At 51.2% G+C, this 21,421-nt stretch overlaps 1 protein-coding gene across 2 annotated transcripts in view; it reads right to left on the bottom strand.

The window, feature by feature from the left end:
* The window catches only part of TBC1D22A (TBC1 domain family member 22A), a 315,342-nt gene that overhangs the window by 116,170 nt on the left and 177,751 nt on the right, over positions 1-21,421 (bottom strand). For both annotated transcript variants that reach the window (XM_004279596.4, XM_049694610.1), the window contains one exon: positions 14,915-15,024. In XM_004279596.4, coding sequence (XP_004279644.1) covers positions 14,915-15,024 — 110 coding nt within the window. The remainder of the gene's footprint in view (positions 1-14,914; positions 15,025-21,421) is intronic.

Raw genomic sequence — 21,421 nt, 5'->3', positions numbered from 1 at the left:
CCAAGGAAGGCTGCTCCCCCAAGAAAGCTGCTCCCCCAGGGAAGGCTGCTCCCCCTGGGAAGGCTGCTCCCCCAAGAAAGCTGCTCCCCCAGGGAAGGCTGCTCCCCCTGGGAAGGCTGCTCCCCTGGGAAGGTTGCTCCCCTAGGGAGGTTGCTCCCCCTGGGAAGGCTGCTCCCCCTGGGAAGGCTGCTCCCCCAGGAATGCTGCTCCCACCCTGGGAAGGCTGCTCCCCCAGGGAAGGCTGCTCCCCCTGGGAAGGTGGCTCCCCTAGGGAGGCTGCTCCCCTAGGAAGGCTGCTCCCCCAGGAATGCTGCTCCCCTAGGAAGGCTGCTCCCCCAGGAGTGCTGCTCCCCTAGGAAGGCTACTCCCCCAGGAATGCTGCTCCCCTAGGAAGTCTGCTCCCCCCGTGGAAGGCTGCTCCGCTAAGAAAGCTGCTCCCCCTGGGAAGGTTGCTCCCCTAGGGAGGCTGCTCCCCCAAGAAGACTGCTCCCCCCCACCCCCGGAAGGCTGCTTCCTGGTACAGCTCTGAGGCACGTGAGGGGGTCCTGCCCAGGCCCAGCGCTGGCTCTGACAGGGTGGGTCAGCCTGAATGATCCTGGGATTCAGTCAGCCAGGTTATTTGGCTCTCACACTAAGACAGGATTTCAAGCTTCTCATTTAGAAGAAACAAAAGTTATTCTTTGGCCATCTGCCACTATTTTATTTCTCAATTTGTTCAAAACCCAGGTAGGGCAGATGAGTTCTCTTGAAAATCCAAATAATAAGAAAAGAATGACACCCGAGAGCCTAAAAAAAAATCTGTATTGTGAAAGGACCTGAGAAGACTGACAGGTGTGGCCTTGGCATCTGGATCTAGGCAGGGGGCGGGGGGCAGAGAAGACCACCCTTCAGAAGGGGCACAGTGTGGTCGGCTGACGATGGCCCCACAGTAGCCAGGAAGCCTTTGAAGGGCACACCAGGGACATTCCAGAGCCAGAGGCTGAGTTGGAAGGTGTGAAGGGAGAAGAATGTTCTGTGGCCTCAGGAGAGGCACTTGGCACTCAGACCACCCAGCAGGGCTCCACCAGCGCCCCTCATCTGACCGTGGGTTCTGCCCACTTCAGGCAGGGGCGCCACCCCCAGCATGCCATCCAAACCCGCGCCGGCAACGCACCTGGCACAGAAAACGTCTGCTGAATAAATGTATGACTAGGCAGGCAAAACAGGAAGTAATAAGGAAGTAAATAAGAATGTGGTATATTTACAGAAATAGTAACAGTCATAACATTAACAATACTCCGTGAAAAGTAACCATGCATGTCCTTTCAAACTGAGATTTGAGTTTGTGTCTTTAAGAAACGATAGAATATGTAAAACTTATGGGTCAGAGGGAAGGAAGGAAGGTCTGAAGAATACGACGACCTTTTGGGCAATGTTTTACAGAAAGTGAAGTCCGTAGCAGACGGACTTTACCTTTCTGCTTACCTTTTTACAGAAAAAAAAAAAAGAAATGCACACCAGGCTTGCCTCGCATATGCTGCCGTTCCCGCCTCACCCTCCAGCAATAACAAACAGCATTTTCTGTGCTCTTCAGAAGACAAGCAGAATAAACTCTTCTGAAGGAGCATTTCAGAGAAGAGCTGGAAGATACACTCATATCGGCTTAGCCGGAAGGACCGCAGCACCTGCCTATTAAAACTCCCAGCTCCCAGAGAACTGAGAATCCCTCTTACCTCTGACAAGGGGCTGCCCCCAGACCAGAGACACAAGTCCTCAGTAAGTCCCACACCCCTTTCCTGGCCAGTCTCATTCTGAGAAAGTTGCTTTCTTACGCTCAAACCACACTTGCCTCCCTCACCTGCCCTGGACCTGCGACTGGAACGACTCAGCAATACAAGGCCCCATTTCAGGCACCCTGATGATCCAATCAGTGCAACTGATGTATTAGTCCACAGAAGACATAACCACAGCAGACTGGGAGCTCTTCCCTCTGTGCAGGAAACACTGCCTGAGTGCCTCACACGTGAGACAATACCCCGAGGCCAGAGCAGAGACGGTGCGGAAAAGCAGGCCGGAGACTTCCATCCTGAGACAGGCCCGTGTGCAAGGTCGGCCCTCCCTCAGCCAGCGCCTGGGACCGAGCATTTCAGGTGTTCCCACCTCTCCCGAACCAGTAAGAATGGCTCGCTGGCCTCAGCTGAGCACCGTGGTTTACACCAAGCTCCTGCTTTCAAGGTACCTATGTGAACAGCCTCGGTACAGATCCCAGGCGCAGAGCCTCTACCGAGCTCCCGGCAGACAGTGACAACTCGTCGCTGGAGCGTTAGGCATCTCCTGCGGCTCCACCGGGGCAGGACTCTGAGCAGCTGGCGCCTGGGTCCCCCCGGGCCTTCTCCCTTGGCCGCTGCCACTTCACACGACTGCGCTGGGAGGAATCACGGCCGGGAGCACAGCTACATGCTGGGAGTCACGGGACCCGGAGGCAGTCCTGGGCCTCCCAACACAGTTGGGCAGGAAAACAGCACGGGCCTCCTGTCCAGAGATGACGGTCCGGTCGTTAAGCAAACGTTCATCACGCAGGCCACGCAAATGCGCATGGGGGCTGGCTGTGCCCTGGGGAGCCCGGCCGCCATGGCACAGAACAGGGGCCTGACTGAGGACCACGCAGAGGAGGTGAGGCCCGGGCCGAGACCCAGGGAGAAGGAAGCTAGGCACACTCCAGGCGTGGAATGAAGGCCAGTGCGGCGGGAGGGGCCGCAAGGAAGCTGGGGTTGACGGGAGAAGACCATTCCGAGGCTAGAAGACCACGTGGGGATAAAGGGTGAGACCCCAGCAAAGCTACAGAAGGAAGCTACTGACACGGAAATGGGGAGCCACCACGGTTACGAGATTTGCATTTGGAAAAGATGACTCTGGCTGCAAGGTGGGGCGTAACAGAAGGGGCCAGAGAGGATGCAAGAGGTCAGCTACAAGACCAAAGCCAGAATCTGGGCACGAGAACCACGAGAGCATCCCACTGGCGACGCAGTCAACCCAGGCTGTCCAGGCTGCATTCAACGAACCGTACTGCTTGGTTTTGTGAACTTGAATGTAGGGCTTCTCACTTATTCCTGTGAACTCGTTTGTTTGATTGGCTCTCAGCCGGAACTGCAGGCAGTGGAACTCATTCTGCACCTTGATCGTGTCATTGATCACATTAGCTGTCCTTCCAAGCTGAAAGGCAGTGCATAAACTCACACCCTCCACGTCTTCGCCATGGTCTCTGGGAAGAGGGGAGAAGGACGAGGACAGAGCTCCGTGATGCCTCTCTGATGGAAGAGATGGAAGAGCAAGGGCTTCCCTGGTGGCGCAGGTTCACTTCCTGGGCAAGGAACTAAGATCTTGCTTCAAGCCACCGCTCACTGCTGTCTCGCCAAGATCAACAGTATTTGAAGGGAGTAAGGTAAGTTATAGGTAAGTTATAAATACGTGCTATAAAAAGTAACCACTGGGCTTCCCTGGTGGCACAGTGGTTGAGAGTCCACCTGCCAATGCGGGGGACACGGGTTCGTGCCCCAGTCCGGGAGGGTCCCACATGCCGCGGAGCGGCTGAGCCCGTGAGCCACGGCCACTGAGCCTGCGCGTCCGGAGCCTGTGCTCCACAACGGGAGAGGCCACAGCAGTGACGGGCCCGCATACCGCAAAAAAATTTTTAAAAAAATAAATAAAATTAAATTAAAAAGTAACCACTAACTAAAACAAAAGTGGGGAGAGGAGAGATGGCCGATAAGTCAGAGTGAAAACTAACAAGAATAATAAGAAAGTCTCCCTGAGTGAAAGGAGCCGGTCTCAAAAGACTACACACTGTGTGGTTCCACGGAAATGACATTCTGGAAGAGGCAAAACCATGGAGACAGTGAAAAGGCCAGTGGTTGTCAAGGGTTCAGGGAGAGGATGAACAGGGGGAGCACAGAGGATTTTTAGGGCAGTGAAACTACTCTGTATGATACCATAATGGTAGATACACGTCATTATACATTTGTCCAAACCCACAGAATGTACAGCACAGAGAGGGAACCCCAATGTCAACTATGGACTTGAGTTAATAATGACATATGGATATTGGCTCATCAACTGTAACAAAGGCACCACACGAACGCAAGATGTCAATAACAGGAGAAACCTTGTGTGTGCGAGGAGGTGGCAACAGAGTACATCAAACTCTCTGTACTTTCTGCTCAATATTTCTGTAAACCTGAAACTGCCCTAAAAAACAAAGTCCGTTAATTTAAAAAGTACCCAATGCGTGCAAAAGAAGGGAGGAAATAAGATGAAATGAATAGAAAATAAATAGCAAAATGGCAGCATAAACCCCAGCCATATAAATAATTACACGAATGTGAATGAACTAAACACACACTAAATGGGTAGGAAAGCAAAATCCAACTATAAGCTGTCTACAAGAAATGTGCTTTAGATAAGAAGACACAACTAGATTAAAGGCAAAGGGATGGAAAAGACACACCAAGGAAATACTAACCATAAGGAAGATGGAATGGCTATATTAGTATCAGAGGAACTGGAATCCAGCACAGGGGACATAACCAGAAATAGAGGAATATTTCATAACAATAAGCATATAAATTCATCAAGAAAACATAATCATCCTACATGTGTGTGCATCTAATAACCAAGATTCAAACAACATGAAGCAAAACCTGACAAAGCTAAAAGAAGAGACAAATCAACCATTAGAGTTGGAAACGCCAGAAGTCCTCACTCAGCAATTGACAGAAACAGCAGACGGAAAATCAGTAAGGATACAGAAGACAGGAGAAACACTACCTATCAACCAACATGACCTAACTGATACTTACAGAAACTTCCCCCAGCAAAGCAGAAGACACATTCTTCTCAAGGACGCATGAAACATTCATCAAGATAGACTACGTGACACATCTCAAGACACATATCAATTAGTTTAATTACCAATTTTAGGAATTGAAGACATCACTTTAGTTCTTATAGACATTAAAAGAATTAGGGAATATTGCAAACAACAATATGTCAATAAATTAGACAATTGTTTAAAATGACCAAATTCTTTAAAATACACAAATTATCAAAACTGACAAGAAAAGAAATAGAAAACCTGGAGCCCTACCCAGAGGAGAAATCGAATTTGTACTTAAAACTTTCCCACAAAGAAAGTTCCAGGCCAAGATGGCTTCACTGTTGAATTCTATCAAGTATTTAAGAAAAACACAATACCGATCTTGCACAAACTCTTTCAGAAATCACAGGAGCATTTTATGAAATCACCATTTCCCTAATGCCAGAACAGAAAAAGAGAATACATAGAAGAAAAGAAAATGGAAGACAATACTGTCATCCCTCAGTATACAAAAGGGGTTGGTTCCAGGAGCCCCCATGGATACCAAAATCCATAGATGCTCAGGTCGCATAGTCAGCCCTCTGTATCTGCAGTGCTATATCTGTGGATTCAGCAAACCCTGGATCATGTAGTACTACCCGTATATAATTGAGGAAAAAAAAAAAAAAGCACGTGTAAGTGGACCTGCACAGTTCAAACCTGTGTTGTTCAAGGGTCAGTTGTATTCCTCGTGAACAGAGATGTAAAACTCTTTTAAAATATATTACATACAATACAATAAAATAAAATATCAAAGAGAATCCTGAAACATAAAAAGACTAACATCTCACGACAAAGTGGGACTTATCTCAGGAATGCAAGCTGGCTTAACATTAAAAGTTAATCAATGTCCTTCAGTACATGAACAGAATAAGTCAGAAAAATCATATGAGTATCTATCTCAACAAAGAAAAAGCATTTGGCAAAACACTGATTCATAATTATTTAAAAGTCTCAGCAAACTATGATCTGTCTTCCAGCTCTTCTTCCACCAAGTCTTACAAATTCTATCCTCAATCTCTTCGTCCTTTATATACTGGTATTCCTCAAATGTAAAGAAAAAGACCTACCAAAATAAGGCAGAATGTTTATTAAAAATACAGACTCCTTGTCTGTGGAATTTGCACTGTCAAAACCACCCTGGTAAAGGGCATCTATGAAAAGTCAACAGCTAACATCAAAGTTAATGGTGAGCGCCTAAATGTTTCACCCTCTCCACCAATACCTGGAAGGAGGTAGAAATGTCTGCTCTCATCACTTCCATTCAACATTGTACTTGAGGTCCTTGACAATGCAAAAAGGCAAGAAGAGGAAATAAAAGCCACACATATTACACAGAAAGAAGTAAAATTCTATTCATCTGTAGGTGACATGATTGTGCACATAGAAAATCCTAAGGCATCTACCCAAAAGCTCCTAAAACTAACAAGTGAATTTAGCAAGATTACAAGAAACAAGGTGTGGCATATATTTTCCACAACAACCTCTCTTATCCCATATATTCTTTTATGATGTGACCAGGGCACTCCTGCATCTAGAGATGGAGTCTAATCTCCCTCCCTTTAAAGTAGGCTTATGACTCCTTTACCCAAAAGAGTAGAGTGGAAGTGATATTATGCGACTTCTGAGGTTCAGTCATGAAAAAGTGCAACTTACACCTTGCTTTCTGGAAGTCTAACTGGGAGCCTGAACCATTATGTCAGAAGTCTGACTTTCCTAAGGCCACCGTGCCATGAGATTGTTAAGCCACATGGAGAGGCCATGTGTGGGCAGCTCAATCTACAGTCTCAGTCTTAGAGTCGTCCAAGCCCAGGCACCACACACTTAAAAGGGTGAGATTGCAGATGACTCCAGTCCCTAGGCATCAACTTGTGCCAGCTTTCAAGCCGTCTGACCGAGGCGCCAGACACCGTGGTGCACAGACAGAGGTTCATGGTGTGTCCTGACTGAAATCCTGACCAACAGGATCTGTGAGAGTGATAAAACAGTTGTTCTAAGTCAGGAAGTTTTGGAGTAATTTGTTACACAACAATAGGAACTGGAAAACTGTCAGTTTACAAAATTCAATTGTATTTGTACAAAACTATCAGTAAAAATCAAAAAAAACAAAATTTACCAAGAAAGCTACACCATTTAAAGGAGCATCAAAAAAAAAAAATCTAGAAACAAATTTAACAAAAGATGAGCAAAACCCATACACTGAAAACTACAAAATGTTTATTAGGGTAAGTTAAAGAACATTTAAATAAATTTAAAACTATACCATGCTTACGGACTAGAATAAATTAACACTGTTAATACTGTTAATTCTGGGACAACTGACACATAGATTCAAAATATAATTCCATTCTAAATCCCAGGCCGTAAGGCTTTTTTGGTAGGAAATGGCTAATGATAAACTTTATATAAAAATGCATAGGACCGGGCTTCCCTGGTGGCGCAGTGGTTGGGAGTCCGCCTGCCGATGCAGGGGACACGGGTTCGTGCCCCGGTCTGGGAAGATCCCACATGCCCCAGAGCAGCTGGGCCCGTGAGCCATGGCCGCTGAGCCTGCGCGTCCGAAGCCTGTGCTCCGCAACGGGAGAGGCCACAACAGTGAGAGGCCTGCGTACCAAAAAAAAAAAAAAAAAAATGCAAAGGACCAAAAATACTCAAGACAATTTTTTTTAAAAAAGAACACACTTGGAGGACTTTATCGAACTCCAAGAAAAGCTACAGTAGTGAAGACAGTGCATACTGGCATAACAACCCATTAATAGATTAATGGAACATGATAGAGTGTCCAGAAATAGACACACATGTGTACGGTCATTTGATTTTCAGAAAAGGCGCCAAAGCAATCTACTCTGGAAACATAAACTGTTTTCAGCAAATGTTGCTGCGTTAACTAGGAAATCTGTATGTGCCTTCCTCACATACAGAAAAATTACGTCAAGCGAGATGACAGACCTAAAAGTAAAAACTAAAATTACAGTTTCTAGAAGAAAAACATAGGAGAATACCCTGGCACGCTGGGCGTAGGAAAAGGCTTTTTGGTTAGGACACAGACAACCGTTATCACAAAAAATAATAATAATAAATTAGAATTCAACAAAATTAAAATTTTCTGCTCAGCAGAAGACTATTTTTTTTTTTTTTTTTTTGGTGGTACGCGGGCCTCTCACTGCTGTGGCCTCTCCCGTTGCGGAGCAACAGGCTCCGGACGCGCAGGCTCAGCGGCTATGGCTCACGGGCCCAGCCACTCCGGGGCATGTGGGATCTTCCCGGACCGGGGCACAAACCCATGTCCCCTGCAACGGCAGGCGGACTCTCAACCACTGCACCACCAGGGAAGCCCCAGAAGACATTTTTTAAAAGTAAATTGAGGGACTTCCCTGGTGGCGCAGTGGTTGAGAGTCCATCTGCCAACACAGGGGACGCATGTTCTAGCCCTTGTCCGGGAAGATCCCACATGCCACGGAGCAACTAAGGCCATGCGCCACAACTACTGAGCCTACGCTCTAGAGCCCGCAAGCCACAACTACTAGGCCCACGTGCCACAACTACTGAAGCCCACACGCCTAGAGCCCGTGCTCCGCAACAAGAGAAGCCGCCGCAGTGAGAAGCCCGCGCACAGCAACGCGTTGAAGACCCAACGCAGCCAAAAATAAATAAATAAATAAATAGTTTTTTTTTTAAGTGTATATTGACAAGCCACAAACTTGGGACAAAATATTCTCGTCCCCTCTCTCGATATGGATATAGATATAGATATATAGACACCGTATGGTCAGGCCACTCAAGATGGCTGTTCTCTTGCTCTCTGTACGTCCCTGCTGGACCAGCGCCTGCTTCACCTACACCTGCTCATGTGACTGACCTTCCTTCACACTTGCCCCAGGCCCCAGCTAGTGACTGTTCTTATCAAAGGGGCCATGAAGGGGGCGTGCCCCTCTGCTGGTTTCCCTGGTAACTGACAAGCCCACCTGAGGTCAATTCCCCCTAAAACTGGCAACGTCCCCTTCCCCCAGGAGTGAAGACAGCCGCCATGTCCTGCCCACTGCCTGCCGCACGTGGTGAGGCATTGCTCCAGGAGCTAAGCTCCCCCATCCATTAAACCGTGGATGTCTCTGTTGCTGACTCCAGGCTCTTTCTTCACTCTTAAAGCTGGGCAAGTACAGGCCTTGCAGGTCTGTGGAGTGAAGCCCAACAATATAGATACATAGATACACACGCATGCACACACACAAACACACACACACACAAACTGCTAACCAGCAGAAATAAAAACAGGGCCGTGCAACGCCAGTGAGGATGTGCGGCAGCCAGACCTCAGTGCTGATGGGTTTATGAAACAGCGCAACCAATTCGGAGAAAAGATCTGGAGGTTTTCCATAAAAACTAAGTATAGCCCTACGCCACTACCCAGCAAGTCCACTCCTAAGTACTGACCCAAGAGACAGAAACACACGTCAACGAGAGGACGACTACACGAGTGTTCACGGAAACTTCACCCCTCACAGCCGAAGACTGGAAACAGCCCTGGCTTCCACCAACTGGAGGATGTTTAAACAGCTGTGATAGACTCACACGATGGAGCACCGCTTTGTAATTAACAGGAATGAACGACTCACCCAGGCAACAACATGGATTTCACTGTTTCCAATGCTACTGTAAATTGATTTTTTTAATCTTCATTTTTACACTGGCGCACAATAACTCACTCTTAATGAATCTTCTGCTTCAGCCCAGTAACCCACACATTCTTGTCAACTTAATAAACGTTTCTAAAATGTTGCCAAGAGTCCTCACTGTTATCGACTGGAGCTCTAATATCACAGCTCTGAAGGCGCTTCCACCCCTTGCGCAACGCCTCTGGATGCGAGACAGGAACGTGCCACGTGGAGCGGGCGCTCCGGCCCCTCGCTGCCCACCCGCGGGCCGGGCACGGGGTCTGGCTCTGCACTCTCCTCCTGCTGCTCCGCTGCCCCTTCCAGATGGAGACTCCTGATGTGTCAAGGCCACGTAAGCATCCTCTCCACCACCTTCCCAAGTGACGCACCGGCCCTTTGTTCTCTTTCCTTGGAGTTCGGTTGAGAGGCGGCAACAGATCGAGGTTCTGGGTCCTTCTGAGGATCCTGGGCCACCTTCTGAGCATGCCTCGGGCCACTCTCCTTTTCGGAGTAGAACCTTCTCCAAGGGCTCCCTGTGCAGGCTCTGGTTCGCTGTGATACGTCGTCCCTTTTCTCCCCCTGGCTAACTCACAGCAGCTGTATTTGAGGGACCACCCCGCCCCCCGCAAGACAGTGTCCCCTCCAGCCCCCAGTCACAGGTCTGGTCATTCCGGGCCTTTCTCTGCCAGATACTACACCACCACGTTTCCGGCCTTTTCTCTGGCAAGTTCCAAGATAATATCATCACTTTCCTCAATATTCCCATCCCTTCCACGCCAGCAACCAGTTCTTAGAATTGAGTAATTCTTCCCCAAGGAAAGAAAATGTAAATGACTGATTATAAAAGGCAACAGTCCTTTTCTACTCAAAGAGGCTGTCCTGCTAAGTAATGAATCTGAGAGTAATAGTATGACTGCAGGGCAGGCAAGTATGGAAGCCGTAACTCAAGAGGTGAGAGCTCCCCGACAACCCTGGCGTCATGTCGTTAGTGAAATGAGGAGGCTGGCAAAGGCCCAAGAATAATCCCCGAGAAGCCAGAGAAGGGCTCGCCCACCTGGACTGGGGCCTGGGCCTGCCCTGCCCCGGCGCCGCAGCAGAGGCCTTCAAGCAGCTTCCTCCCTCAGAAAGCACACGGGCACTCTCCTCCTCGGCCCCAAGGCCCAGGTCCTGCTGGCCTGTCGCAAGGCGGTCCTCTGTAAAGAAGCAGCCCAGCAGCTGCACTGGCTCACACGGCCTTTGGTGACCTAACCAAAAAGCACCTCCAAAGGCAGCATTAGAAAGACACGATCCGTGAAACCACTGGAAGAAATAACGGCCCACCAAATTTTTTTTTTTGGCCACGCTGCGTGGCTTGTGGGATCTTAGTTCCCCGACCAGGGATTGAACCCAGGCCACAGCAGTGAAAGCGCTGAGTCCTAACCACTGGACCGCCAGGGAATTCCCCCACCAAATTATTTTTAAAAATTAAATCTCTGGGGCTTCCCTGGCGGCACAGTGGTTGAGAGTCCACCTGCCGATGCAGGGAACACGGGTTCGTGCCCCGGTCCGGGAAGATCCCACATGCCGCAGAGCGGCTAGGCCCATGAGCCATGGTCGCTGAGCCTGCGCGTCCGGAGCCTGTGCTCCACAACGGGAGAGGCCACGGCAGTGAGAGGCCCACGTACCGCAAAAAAAAAAAAAAAAAAAATTAAATCTCTGGCTGGACTCCTCACGGCGTACCTGAGGACAATCGACCTCATTATGAGACCCGAGTGTGGCTCTATCCCGCCAATGAGACGGGAAAGCCCACGTCGGGGCCCTCCACCTCACGTTCCCAGTGGCCCCAATGGGAACATGCAGTCAACTCACGATGCCCAGGATCCGAGGAGCAGGACATGGGCAGACAGACCCACTGCGGTAGGATCCCAAGTCCAGGGCACAGCTCCCCCAGCCCCAGGGCCAGCCAGTTCACTCGTGGCGCACTTCCTCCGTCTTGTACTTTTCCTCTTGTGAGCTCACCCTGAGGGCCCCTCCATGAGAGCATCTCTCCCTGCGAGGCTGCAGCTCCCACGGTGCTCAGCCAGCCGCGGGGCTCCCTGGGACCCTTTCAAGCAGCCTGTGAGGTCCAAACTCATTCATAATGATACTGAGGCATCATCTACCTCTGTCGCCGTGTTGGCATTTGCTGTCATGCTACAGAAGTGGTGGCAAGTAGAAGTGCTGGCTCACGGCACAGACCAAGGCAGCGTCCACAACCGTACTCAATGCCACACACTCGTGCGTTAAAAAGAGGCAGTTTCACTTAAGGATGTCCTGGGCGACACAGGAAAGTTCCTAATCTTATGATTAGTATTGGGTTAAATCTTGACCCTTGATAAACATCTTTTCAGTGTTCTATGGCAAAAATGGGAAGCACGTGTAAAGCTCTGGAGACGTGAACCCAAAAACATTGATTTCTTCCAGAAAAGCAATTTTTGGTGCAATTCTCTGAGCTGAGAGCAGAACTGGATACATTTTCCAAGAGAAAACGTCTTGAAAGAATGACCAACAGGCAAATTGGTTATTCAAACTTGGGTATCTGGCAGACCTTTTCTCAAAAATGAACAAAGTTACCCTGTCACCTCAAGGGAACCAATTCACAGTGTTTGCTGTCAATAATAATATTTGCACTTTTAAGCCCAAATCTGAATTTTAGAGAACTTTTCTCCACCACTCTGGGCTTGACAGTTCCTTATGAGATGGTGGTAACACTAACAAAGGTGATTTTCTGATACTGTATGATGAGACGCACCAATGTTTAAACGATCTGCATACCTCGGGCATCCAGGATTTTCCAGTGACCAGTGTCTGATGTGACAGAACCATGCGTGTGTAAGAGATCTATTCCAAGTGCAAGACAGGTCAATGGATTTTCCTGTGACTGAGCACAAAACGTCCACTGATATGACGTCACATTCACACTGCATGACCTTTAAGAAACTACCACCTGTTCGGCTGTGGTACAGTATTAAAGGGAAAACATATTACAACAGGTTGACTGGAGAAACACATATGAGAGTTCAGCTGTCTTCTGTCAAGGCACGTAAAGTAAAGCCATGCCTTTCTTCTCACTCAACATTTTTGTTTGGGAAAATATTCATTTATCATAAAAATATGTTATTTGTAATAGCGTACAATGGGTTTATGACACCTGGTCCATGTTTCCTCTTGATTTTAAGTCAGTTCATATCCTCACACTTATCCAAACTACAATGGCGAGAGTACTTGCACACACTGAAAAGTCCCCCACGGAGCTCGCATGGGGTCACGGGGGATGGCCTCACCTAAGGGAATTACAGAAGAGCCCCCCAGACTCCCTGGATGCTGATAATGGGCATCGCTGAACGCTTGCTCACGTGAGGATCTCGTGGAATCAGTCGTGAGCATGTGACAGAAAGACAGACGGCTGCCGTTGGCCTGGCGTGTGTGGTAATCACACACACACACACACACACACACACACACACACACACACACACACACACACACACACACACACACACACACACGCCAGAGAAGCATTATGCCTTCCACGCAGCACCCTTGTCAAGAAACCATTTCATCAGACAACGAATCTCAGGTGAAAAATGAAAAGCCAGTATCGGTTTCATTGTACAGCTGATTTTATTTACAAGTAGAAGCCGGATAATCTTGTATTTAAACAGCAGACGTTCCACCGCTCATGAGCAGAAACGTGACATCTGAAATTTATAAGAAGTTTCAGATTATGATTCAACCTCCTTTCCAAGGAGGAGAAGAGTCTTAAGTTTTGGGAGAAAGACTGAAAAATATGAAAACATTAGCAGAGTAGAGAAATGATGAATTGATGCTGGGGCCAAAATCTGTCGCCAGCAGGCACATTTTTCTTTACAAGATACAAAATCAGTCAGGAGGAGTTCTGCTGGGCTCTCAGATACAAGCTTTCTATTGTTCAACTCCAGAAAGGGCTTCTGCTTTCTCTTTGTCAATTCCTAAGTTATCAAGGGGAATGGGAACCCACACAGTTTGCTTCAACAGAATCGTCCTAGCTGATTTATTCAAATTAAACCTCAGGGCCTCACTCAGCCTTTAGATGACATCATAGAAAAACCTTGCTTGGGCCATTTCCATCCAATCAAGCAGCTTAGCTGAGGCCTCTCCAGTGGGCGGCATCAGGAACACCTGCTATGACAACAGCTCAGGAAAAGCCAAAGCTGGTGGGAAACGCCTGTGACGAGTGCATCCGCAACACCAGTCCTCTCTCTTCAGGTGGAAGGGCCTTCCTTACCTGGGACAAAGGGATCCTGGCAGAACCCAAGGCCCCCGCACAGCGTCCATCCTGTGGCGGCCATCTTTGGACCGTCCTCCAGTGAGTGACCAGAACGAACCTCAGACCAAAACCCCGCCCCAGGCTCTTCCTCTCCTCTGTTGGCAAATTCACGGTCCCCCTCCAGGTCCCACTCTGCCCCGCATGCGTGTCGTCGGAGCGTGGTTTATGCCCTGTGCTGCAGCGCTCACACCTCTCCCCTTCACCCCACGGTGAGCCCGGGAGCTCGGCCCTAAATCCCTTCTCCCGCCCCAGAGTGGGTGCAGCCCCGGCCCCAGGCAAGCGTCTGGCAAAGCTGTGTGGGCACCAGACAAGCCTAAAATGGCCCACAGCTGGCTCGAGGGCCGTCTACCTACCGCGGCCACTTCCCGCCACACGCAAGGCTCCAGCCCATCTTCCTGCTCTTGACCTGCCAACGTCCTCCTCCCCGGGCACTGTGTGTGAGTTTCCCCCTGATTTAGGGGAATGGATGATTCCATAAAACCATCCCAGGCCCCGGAAGACTCCGGCTTTCCAGGGAGAATCCCAGCCAGGGGCCCAGCTGACCCCAGGTCCAGCAGAAGCCCCAGCCACGGGAGGCAGGTTGCCCTCCAGCTCATGCTTCCCTCTGGGACCCGGCAGCGTCACTTGTCCTTGAGCGCTGAGATCCCTGACCGGAGGCGGGCGGGGATGGTGGGGCTGGCCGCTGACAGCCCGGTGTCACGGAGGCGGAGCCAAGGCCTTTAAGTCTGACGCCCTTTAAGAGGCGGGTTCCTCTGAACACAGTTCACGCAGACAGTGAAACGGCTCGTCAACGACGCCCCGCGCTGGGGGGCAGGACCACAGTCACCGGCGGCCGAGTGGGGCGGGGTGGGGGGGTGGGGGCGGGGGGGTGGAATACCCGCGGGGATCGGACTCTGCAGGGGGGGCCTGGTCCCTCCGAGCCCTGCGCTGTGCCCTCCAACCGGCTCCAGAGGCACGTGTGCGCCCGCAGACACACAGTCACCCTGAGGAGTATGAACTCCGCCAGAGGGACGCCACGAGGGGGCGCTGCCTCCGGGGGCTCACCTGGATGCCGTCCAGCAGCCGGCTCATGCACCAGTACGTGTCGGCCTCCACGTTGCGCAGCGCGTCCGCAGGCACGCAGGAGACGTCAGCGGTGTCCACGTCCTCCTCATCTGTGCCGCGGGGCAGGGGAAAGACAGGGAGCCGTCAGCCCACGGGGTGAACGAGGATGTGCGCTCGGCCGGCAGGACCCGCCTCCCCACCCCCGCCCGTTCTCCTCGCTCTAGCTAGATGACTTGGCATCTTCCACCTCATCGCTTAATGGTTCTCAATTTTAATACCTAATTAGTTGCAGATAATTCATATTCTGAATCCTCTCCAATTAATTAACATAATTAACATATTGTAAATCATTGCTTCTCAGGCATTTCACATCCTAATAAGAGAGGACCTAAAATATCAATTTATTACTTATTCCTCACTGAGGTCTGAACTTTTTTCCTAAGATTTCTAAAATTCTGCTTCTCATATATTCACATATTAATTCAGTAACAACCCCTCTAAAAACCCGTTTCCAAGGTTAGAGTTCCCAAAACCACACTGCGTAAATACTTCTATGCTGTGAGCAAACACCAAGAAAGCAAAAACACAGATGTGTTTGAAAGAAAGAATAGGCAATGGTGCTCTAAATAATTTCCTCCTCCAAGCATAAAAAATCTAATGAGAAAGCATAACTTAAAAGCTTTAAAATGCAAAACAGATGCCTAATTGAAATAGCTTATCAGACATTTGAAGAAATTAACTTTAGATCCTTATAAAAACTGCTATCATCCAGCATAACACTCATAAATTTTTTTTTAAAAATCGTGCATCCTATTCTTCTAATTTTATTTACTTTTGTTGTATTTTGCTAATGCGCATGGCAACTTTGCAAGGAAAATGTTCTTCAAGAAAAGAAACATTTCAGCCCAGAATATATTTAGAAAGTTTTAAGTGGGTAAAAATGACAATAATCATAATAATGATAACTGCTAACATTTACTGAGTGGTTATTAGATGCCAGGCACTCTTCTTCATGTTTTAAACACATTAACTCTATTACGGCCACCATTGCACCCCTTGGGAAATGGGGTACAGAGAAACAACGAGCCGGCCCGGTGGCAGCCTGGTAAGGAGTGGGGTCAGGGTATGTACCCGCCATCCGTCCCGGAGCCCGGACTCGTAACTGCTCCCACAGAGCAGGCCAGCCCTCCGCACCTGTGCACACCTCACACCCGGGCTTCGATCGCTTCCCCAGCAGCAGCCCGACACGGCCTGACTCCCACCAGGTGCCGGGCTGGGAGAGCCGCCTGTGAACACCCTCCCACTCCGTCCTCTGTTCACAGCAGAAATCGGAAAGTAAAACAGGGAGGGTCCTTCCAGGCCAGCACTCCGTGGGGAAACCAACCAGCTGGGGCCTCCACGGGGGGCTCAGGAGCCCAGACAGGAGGCCACGGCCCCGGACACACATCCAACCGGGCACAGCCTCACGGCCATGTAGACCACAGAGCAGATCCAACTTCTAATGACCGCGTCTCCCTGGAAGCACGTCTGTCCTTCTGTGCAAAGGAAAACAGCACTCTTACCTCCCTGCCTTCATCTGCTCCCCCTCATTCACTCAACGAGTTTTTTTGTTGGTTTGGTTCGGTTTGGAGGGTTATTTTATTGAGATATAATGCACGTACCGTAAAGCTCACCCCTTTAAAGTGTACCACTCAGTGGGCTAGTATATTCACAGGGTTGGGTAACCATCACCACGATCTAATTGCAGAACATTTTCATCGCCCCTGACAAACCCTGACCTCATTAGCAGTCACTCCCCATTCCCCCTGCCCCTCCCAGCCCCCAGTAGCCACCAGGCTGCGTCCTGCCCCCATGGATGTGCCTGTGTGGACATCTCACCTCAGTGGAATCACAGGACACGTGGCCTTTCGTGTCTGGCTTCTCTCACTGAGCACGATGTTTCCAAGGGTCACCGTGTCGTAGCCTGTGACAGTGCTTCCCTCCTTTCTATGGTATAATAACTTTCCACCGTACGGATGGGCCACACTGTGTTTATCCCCTGCCCCTCGGTGGTCACTGGGTCATCCCCACGTCGAGGCAAAGTGACGAGAGGCAGCAGGCCCTCCCTGTGTCCCTAAACTCCGGACCCTTGGGCACAGAGATGAGGAGAAACAAACGCCCCCAAGAAGCTGGTGGGTTAAAGGGGAAAACAACTTAAAAATGGAAAACGGAAACATTTAGGTACCAGACAGTCACCGGGTGATGGGGGAAGGGTGGGTTACTCGGACCCAGGCTGTGGGCTCAGTCAAGGCCCTGGCAGGCAGACCCAGGCGGCCCTGCCCCTTCCCTGTGACATGGGACTGGGATGAAGAGTGCACCGGGGCCAGCCCTGAGCTCCCCTCTGCCCGAGTGCCCCCGTGAACCTGCACCAGCCCAGCTGCCCCCTCCGGGGCTGGGGCCCTCCCTCCTGCACTGGGCACCGCTCTGCCCGCCGGGCTGGCCCAGCAAGGCGCCCGGCCTTGGAACTCTGCAGTGCCAGGAGGCTCCCTATGCCCACACGCCCTGAGCACACCCTGGGATGGAGGCCCACCTGATTCTGCACATGGCCTGGCTCCGGAATTTCTCGTGGCAGCCGAGGCGGGAGGTGTCATCACCGCCGGTTCACAGATGGGGTTCACTGCCCTGCGCTGTAAGGGCTGCCCTGCACCGGGTCCCACCCATCACGACGCCCTTCCTGCTGCAAGATCAAGTTCGCAGACAGGAGTGCAAGTCACCTCGTCGGGCGGAGACCTGCTCGCTGGGAAACTCGATTCAGCATCCCCCCAAACTAGCGCAGAGCTGGATTTATTTTCCGTTCTCAGGGGACCGCGTTGATGATAATCAGAGGGCTCCTCTGGAGGTCTTCCGTCCACGTACCCTCTTTCAAGGGCCTTCAAAGCACTGAGACACTTCCTCAGCTATAAGAAAAGGCAAGCGGGGGACTAAAGCCCTCCCCAGACCTCAGGCTCCTGTCCTGGGTCACAAGCAGCGGGGCTGCCTCAGCCCGGGTCCGCGGGGTGTGGGCAGGAGCCTGGGTGAGTTTTCTTCGTCTGTTTAGCTGGCTTATTATTTTATCCCAGGAAATATCGGTGTCATTTCTCACAACGGGCCATTTGGTACTCTTGGATGTAATGAAGGAATGGCATTAAACTCAGACAGCCCCTATGCTAATGTCTTGGAAAAGCCGAGAGAATCGGAATGACCCTTATTGTCAGAATGAGATAACGACCCCCCGTATTCTTTTAGGGGAGCACAGAGAGCAGTGCAGTCAGAGCCGAGGGATGGGCCCAGGAGCGCCCCTGGTGGGGGCACAGGAAACGGGGCACTGCTGGTTCCGAGTGGGCTCAGCTGGACCTAACCACGAACAAAAGAGCAGGTGCGGTACAGGCTCGGTCTGGTAGAGGCTAAGCTACTCACGCCCCAGAGAGTCCACACCACGGGGCAGGGACGAGCTCTCGGGGTCAAGACCATCTGACCCCAAGGGTGCACACCTGCCACCAGAGCTCACTCACTGCCTGGGACAGCCCGGGGGTCAGGGTGGGGGCGACCAGGAGGGGAGGAAACCCAAACACGGAGCCGCCCCACTCTGCACAGGCCCAGGGAGTCTGGGCTTCAGGCCGGCGGCCATGGAGCCCACGCCAGGTGGGACTCAGTGACAGCGGAGAGGCCGGAAGTAAGGCCGTCAGCCAAGACCAATGCGAGAGACCCACGGAAGTGAGGCTTCCCGGGCCATCCCAGGGTTCAAAGGAAGAAACAACCCAAAGGGAAAAAATGATCAATTGACAGGTACAGGAGAGCAGACAGGCCCAGGCCCAGGCCAGCAGCAGACGGAGGTGAGGCCTAAGTAACAACGTGGCTGTGGCTGTGGCTCTGGGACCTGGGGGGTTGGGCCATTCTGACACAACCCGAGAAGATGCTCCACGCGGGAGGGGGGCACAGCACAGGCCCCCAGGGCGGGGGCAGGGCCCACACAGCCTCCCCACTCCCCACCCTGCAGGGCTGGGAGCCAGGACCGCTGGGGACTCACCACGGCAACATGTAAACGTTCCTTAAAGTAACGGAATGTAAACCAAACTGTTTCGTCAAAAAACAGACTAGATTCTCTGTCTTGCATTTACCTTCTAATCACAAACAAACAGTAACGCTGGCATGAGTAACATTGCACCCAGCCCTCCTCCCCACGTTATCCACGACACCTCCCTTCAGGGGCCAGGCCCTGTACCCCGGGGACACCACGTTGAGGAAGGTGACCCCAGAGAGCCCTCAGAGTGCCAGGGAGGATGACAAGGCTAACCCAAGGGGCGCCTGGGTGAGGCAGAAAAGGCGCTGACCGCCACAGCCCTGGGCAGTAGATCAGGAGTCCCAAGTGGACCACAACCAAATATAAAGGCACAGGACGTAAAAGCAGACACTTAATTAAAAAGAATCTCACTTGTCTTCTTAGATCATAGAAAACCTTTAGGGGATGATTTAAATAAATTCTTTGAAAACGCTGTCCTGCCATATGCTTGTTTAAAAAGCAGTCTGTAAAACAATCCCCTCTTTACCCACAACTCCATTTATATGGAAAACTCCACCGCTGCACGTCTGCGTAGACGTGCACACGGAGAACACTGCTCAGAGGGACGCCACGGAGAACCGTGGGTGCCCCGGGGTGTGACTGATGGGGTAGGAAACTACCACGCTTTATTCTCTACGGAAGGGTACAGGGTAAGAAGAGAACATCCATTTTCACAATGCAGTTATTTTAGCAATAGGGGAAAAAATGTTGGTTAAGCCATTGGGATAGTTTAACTAAAGTCTGTCTTTTCCACAGGTAAATAACCCTAGAGAAAAAGTGCCCAACAGTGGTGGTGCTGTAAATGGTTTGAGAAGCTCACAGGGTGTTTGGGGGTCGGAGTGATTAGAGTGAGGGGACCCGCTGGCATTCAGTGGGTGGGGCCAGTGCTAGCCAGCCTCTGCCAGACTGGGCAGGTGGGCAGGTGGGCGGGTGGGTGGGTGGGCAGATACAGGAAACTATTAAAAGAATGGAAGGTACTCAGCCTGGTCAGGAGAAAACCACACAGGGATATAATTGCTGCTGTGAACTATCCCAAAACCTGTCTTAGGCAAATAGAGAGCAGAGATTTCCTGTCCATGTTTCCATGTCCAGGAGATACAGAGCATCAGTGGATAAATGAGCTCAAAACCCTAGGACACTGCGATGACGAGGGTGCCCACCATTGACGGACGGACGGACGGACCGAGTGTTGCGCCTGAGTCTCCACAGCGCGTCCTCTGGTGCCGGGGCCGTTGCATCTGAAAACAGCCCGCTGAGGAGAACACCCACACCCGACAGACACAGGGCCTGCGGGCAGGGAGCGGGCCGGGAAGGGCAGAGCCCAGAGGCTGTGCTGGTCCCCTCGGTGTCGCCGCCGCTCTGGACGGGACGGGCACCGGGGCCTCTGACTGCATGTGGAGAGGAGGAAGGAGCCCTGGTCCCTAACCTCCCTGCACGGCAACAGCTCTAGAAAAGCAGGACCTCGTGCGTAAGTAACAATCCCCTGTCCCCGCCCCCGTGGGACTGCCGCACAAGCTCACCGAGCTTTCCGTCTCCTGGGGGCGGGATTCCCACGGCCTCCTCCCTAACTGGAAAGGGGAAATTGCTCAGTTTAAACAGCGCTGGGACCATCACGGGATTCCAGGACAGCGATCGCCAGCGCGGGCTGGACAGCGGCCTCATTGAGCACGAGGTGTGGGGAAGAGCGCCGGCCCTGCTGGGGAACAGCGAGGGCAGGGAGGGGACCAACGCTGTTGTTACGACTACGTCCATCACCCCCTGTGCACGAGCCCTGCGATAAACCTCTTCACATAATTAGAAGCTTAGCTGGTAATCGAAAATAGTCCCTTCTGTGTGAGCAAGCTGGACCGTTCTCCTGTCTAAGCTGCTGCATCGCTCAACTTGGGAGCTGTAAATTTGAAACCCTGACACTTTGGTGATGGAGACTCCAGCACTTAACTACATAGATTTGGGCTCCAATGTAGGGAAAAATCCTGCTTCGGCCAGAGTAGTGTCACAACTCAAGGCTGTCAATTCACGAAACTCCTTGGCCCGGCAAAAAGAACGGATGCTACGATCAGACTGGCTGAGCAGCAGGAATGCTCAATTCTAATGTAAATAACGTTCAACGCAAGGTCACGGACTACACCTGTCAGAATGTCCAGTTCTGTGGCGGGCTTGAAGACCCGCAGCCCACAGCCCCGGGCACACGTGGGTGGATGGGCTGTCAGCAGACAAGGGCAACAGGCCAAGGAAAAAGCAAGGAGCGCCCTGCTCGGGCAAGACGGCACCACTGGGCCACGCTCAACTGTCAGCCTCCGGCCTGAGGGGGACCCCAGTGACAAGGATCGGCCTTCCCTCACCAACAACAGGCTCTGTTTCCGTCCCACCCCACCCCAAGCACACCCCCCATCGGGGCTTCCAGTCTCACAGACGTGCAGCCCCGAGCG

Source organism: Orcinus orca, chromosome 11 (assembly GCF_937001465.1).
Source record: "Orcinus orca chromosome 11, mOrcOrc1.1, whole genome shotgun sequence".
NCBI classification, from domain to species: domain Eukaryota; kingdom Metazoa; phylum Chordata; class Mammalia; order Artiodactyla; family Delphinidae; genus Orcinus; species Orcinus orca.
Note: the sequence above shows the minus strand (reverse complement) of the source record. Positions and strands in the feature narration are given on the sequence as shown.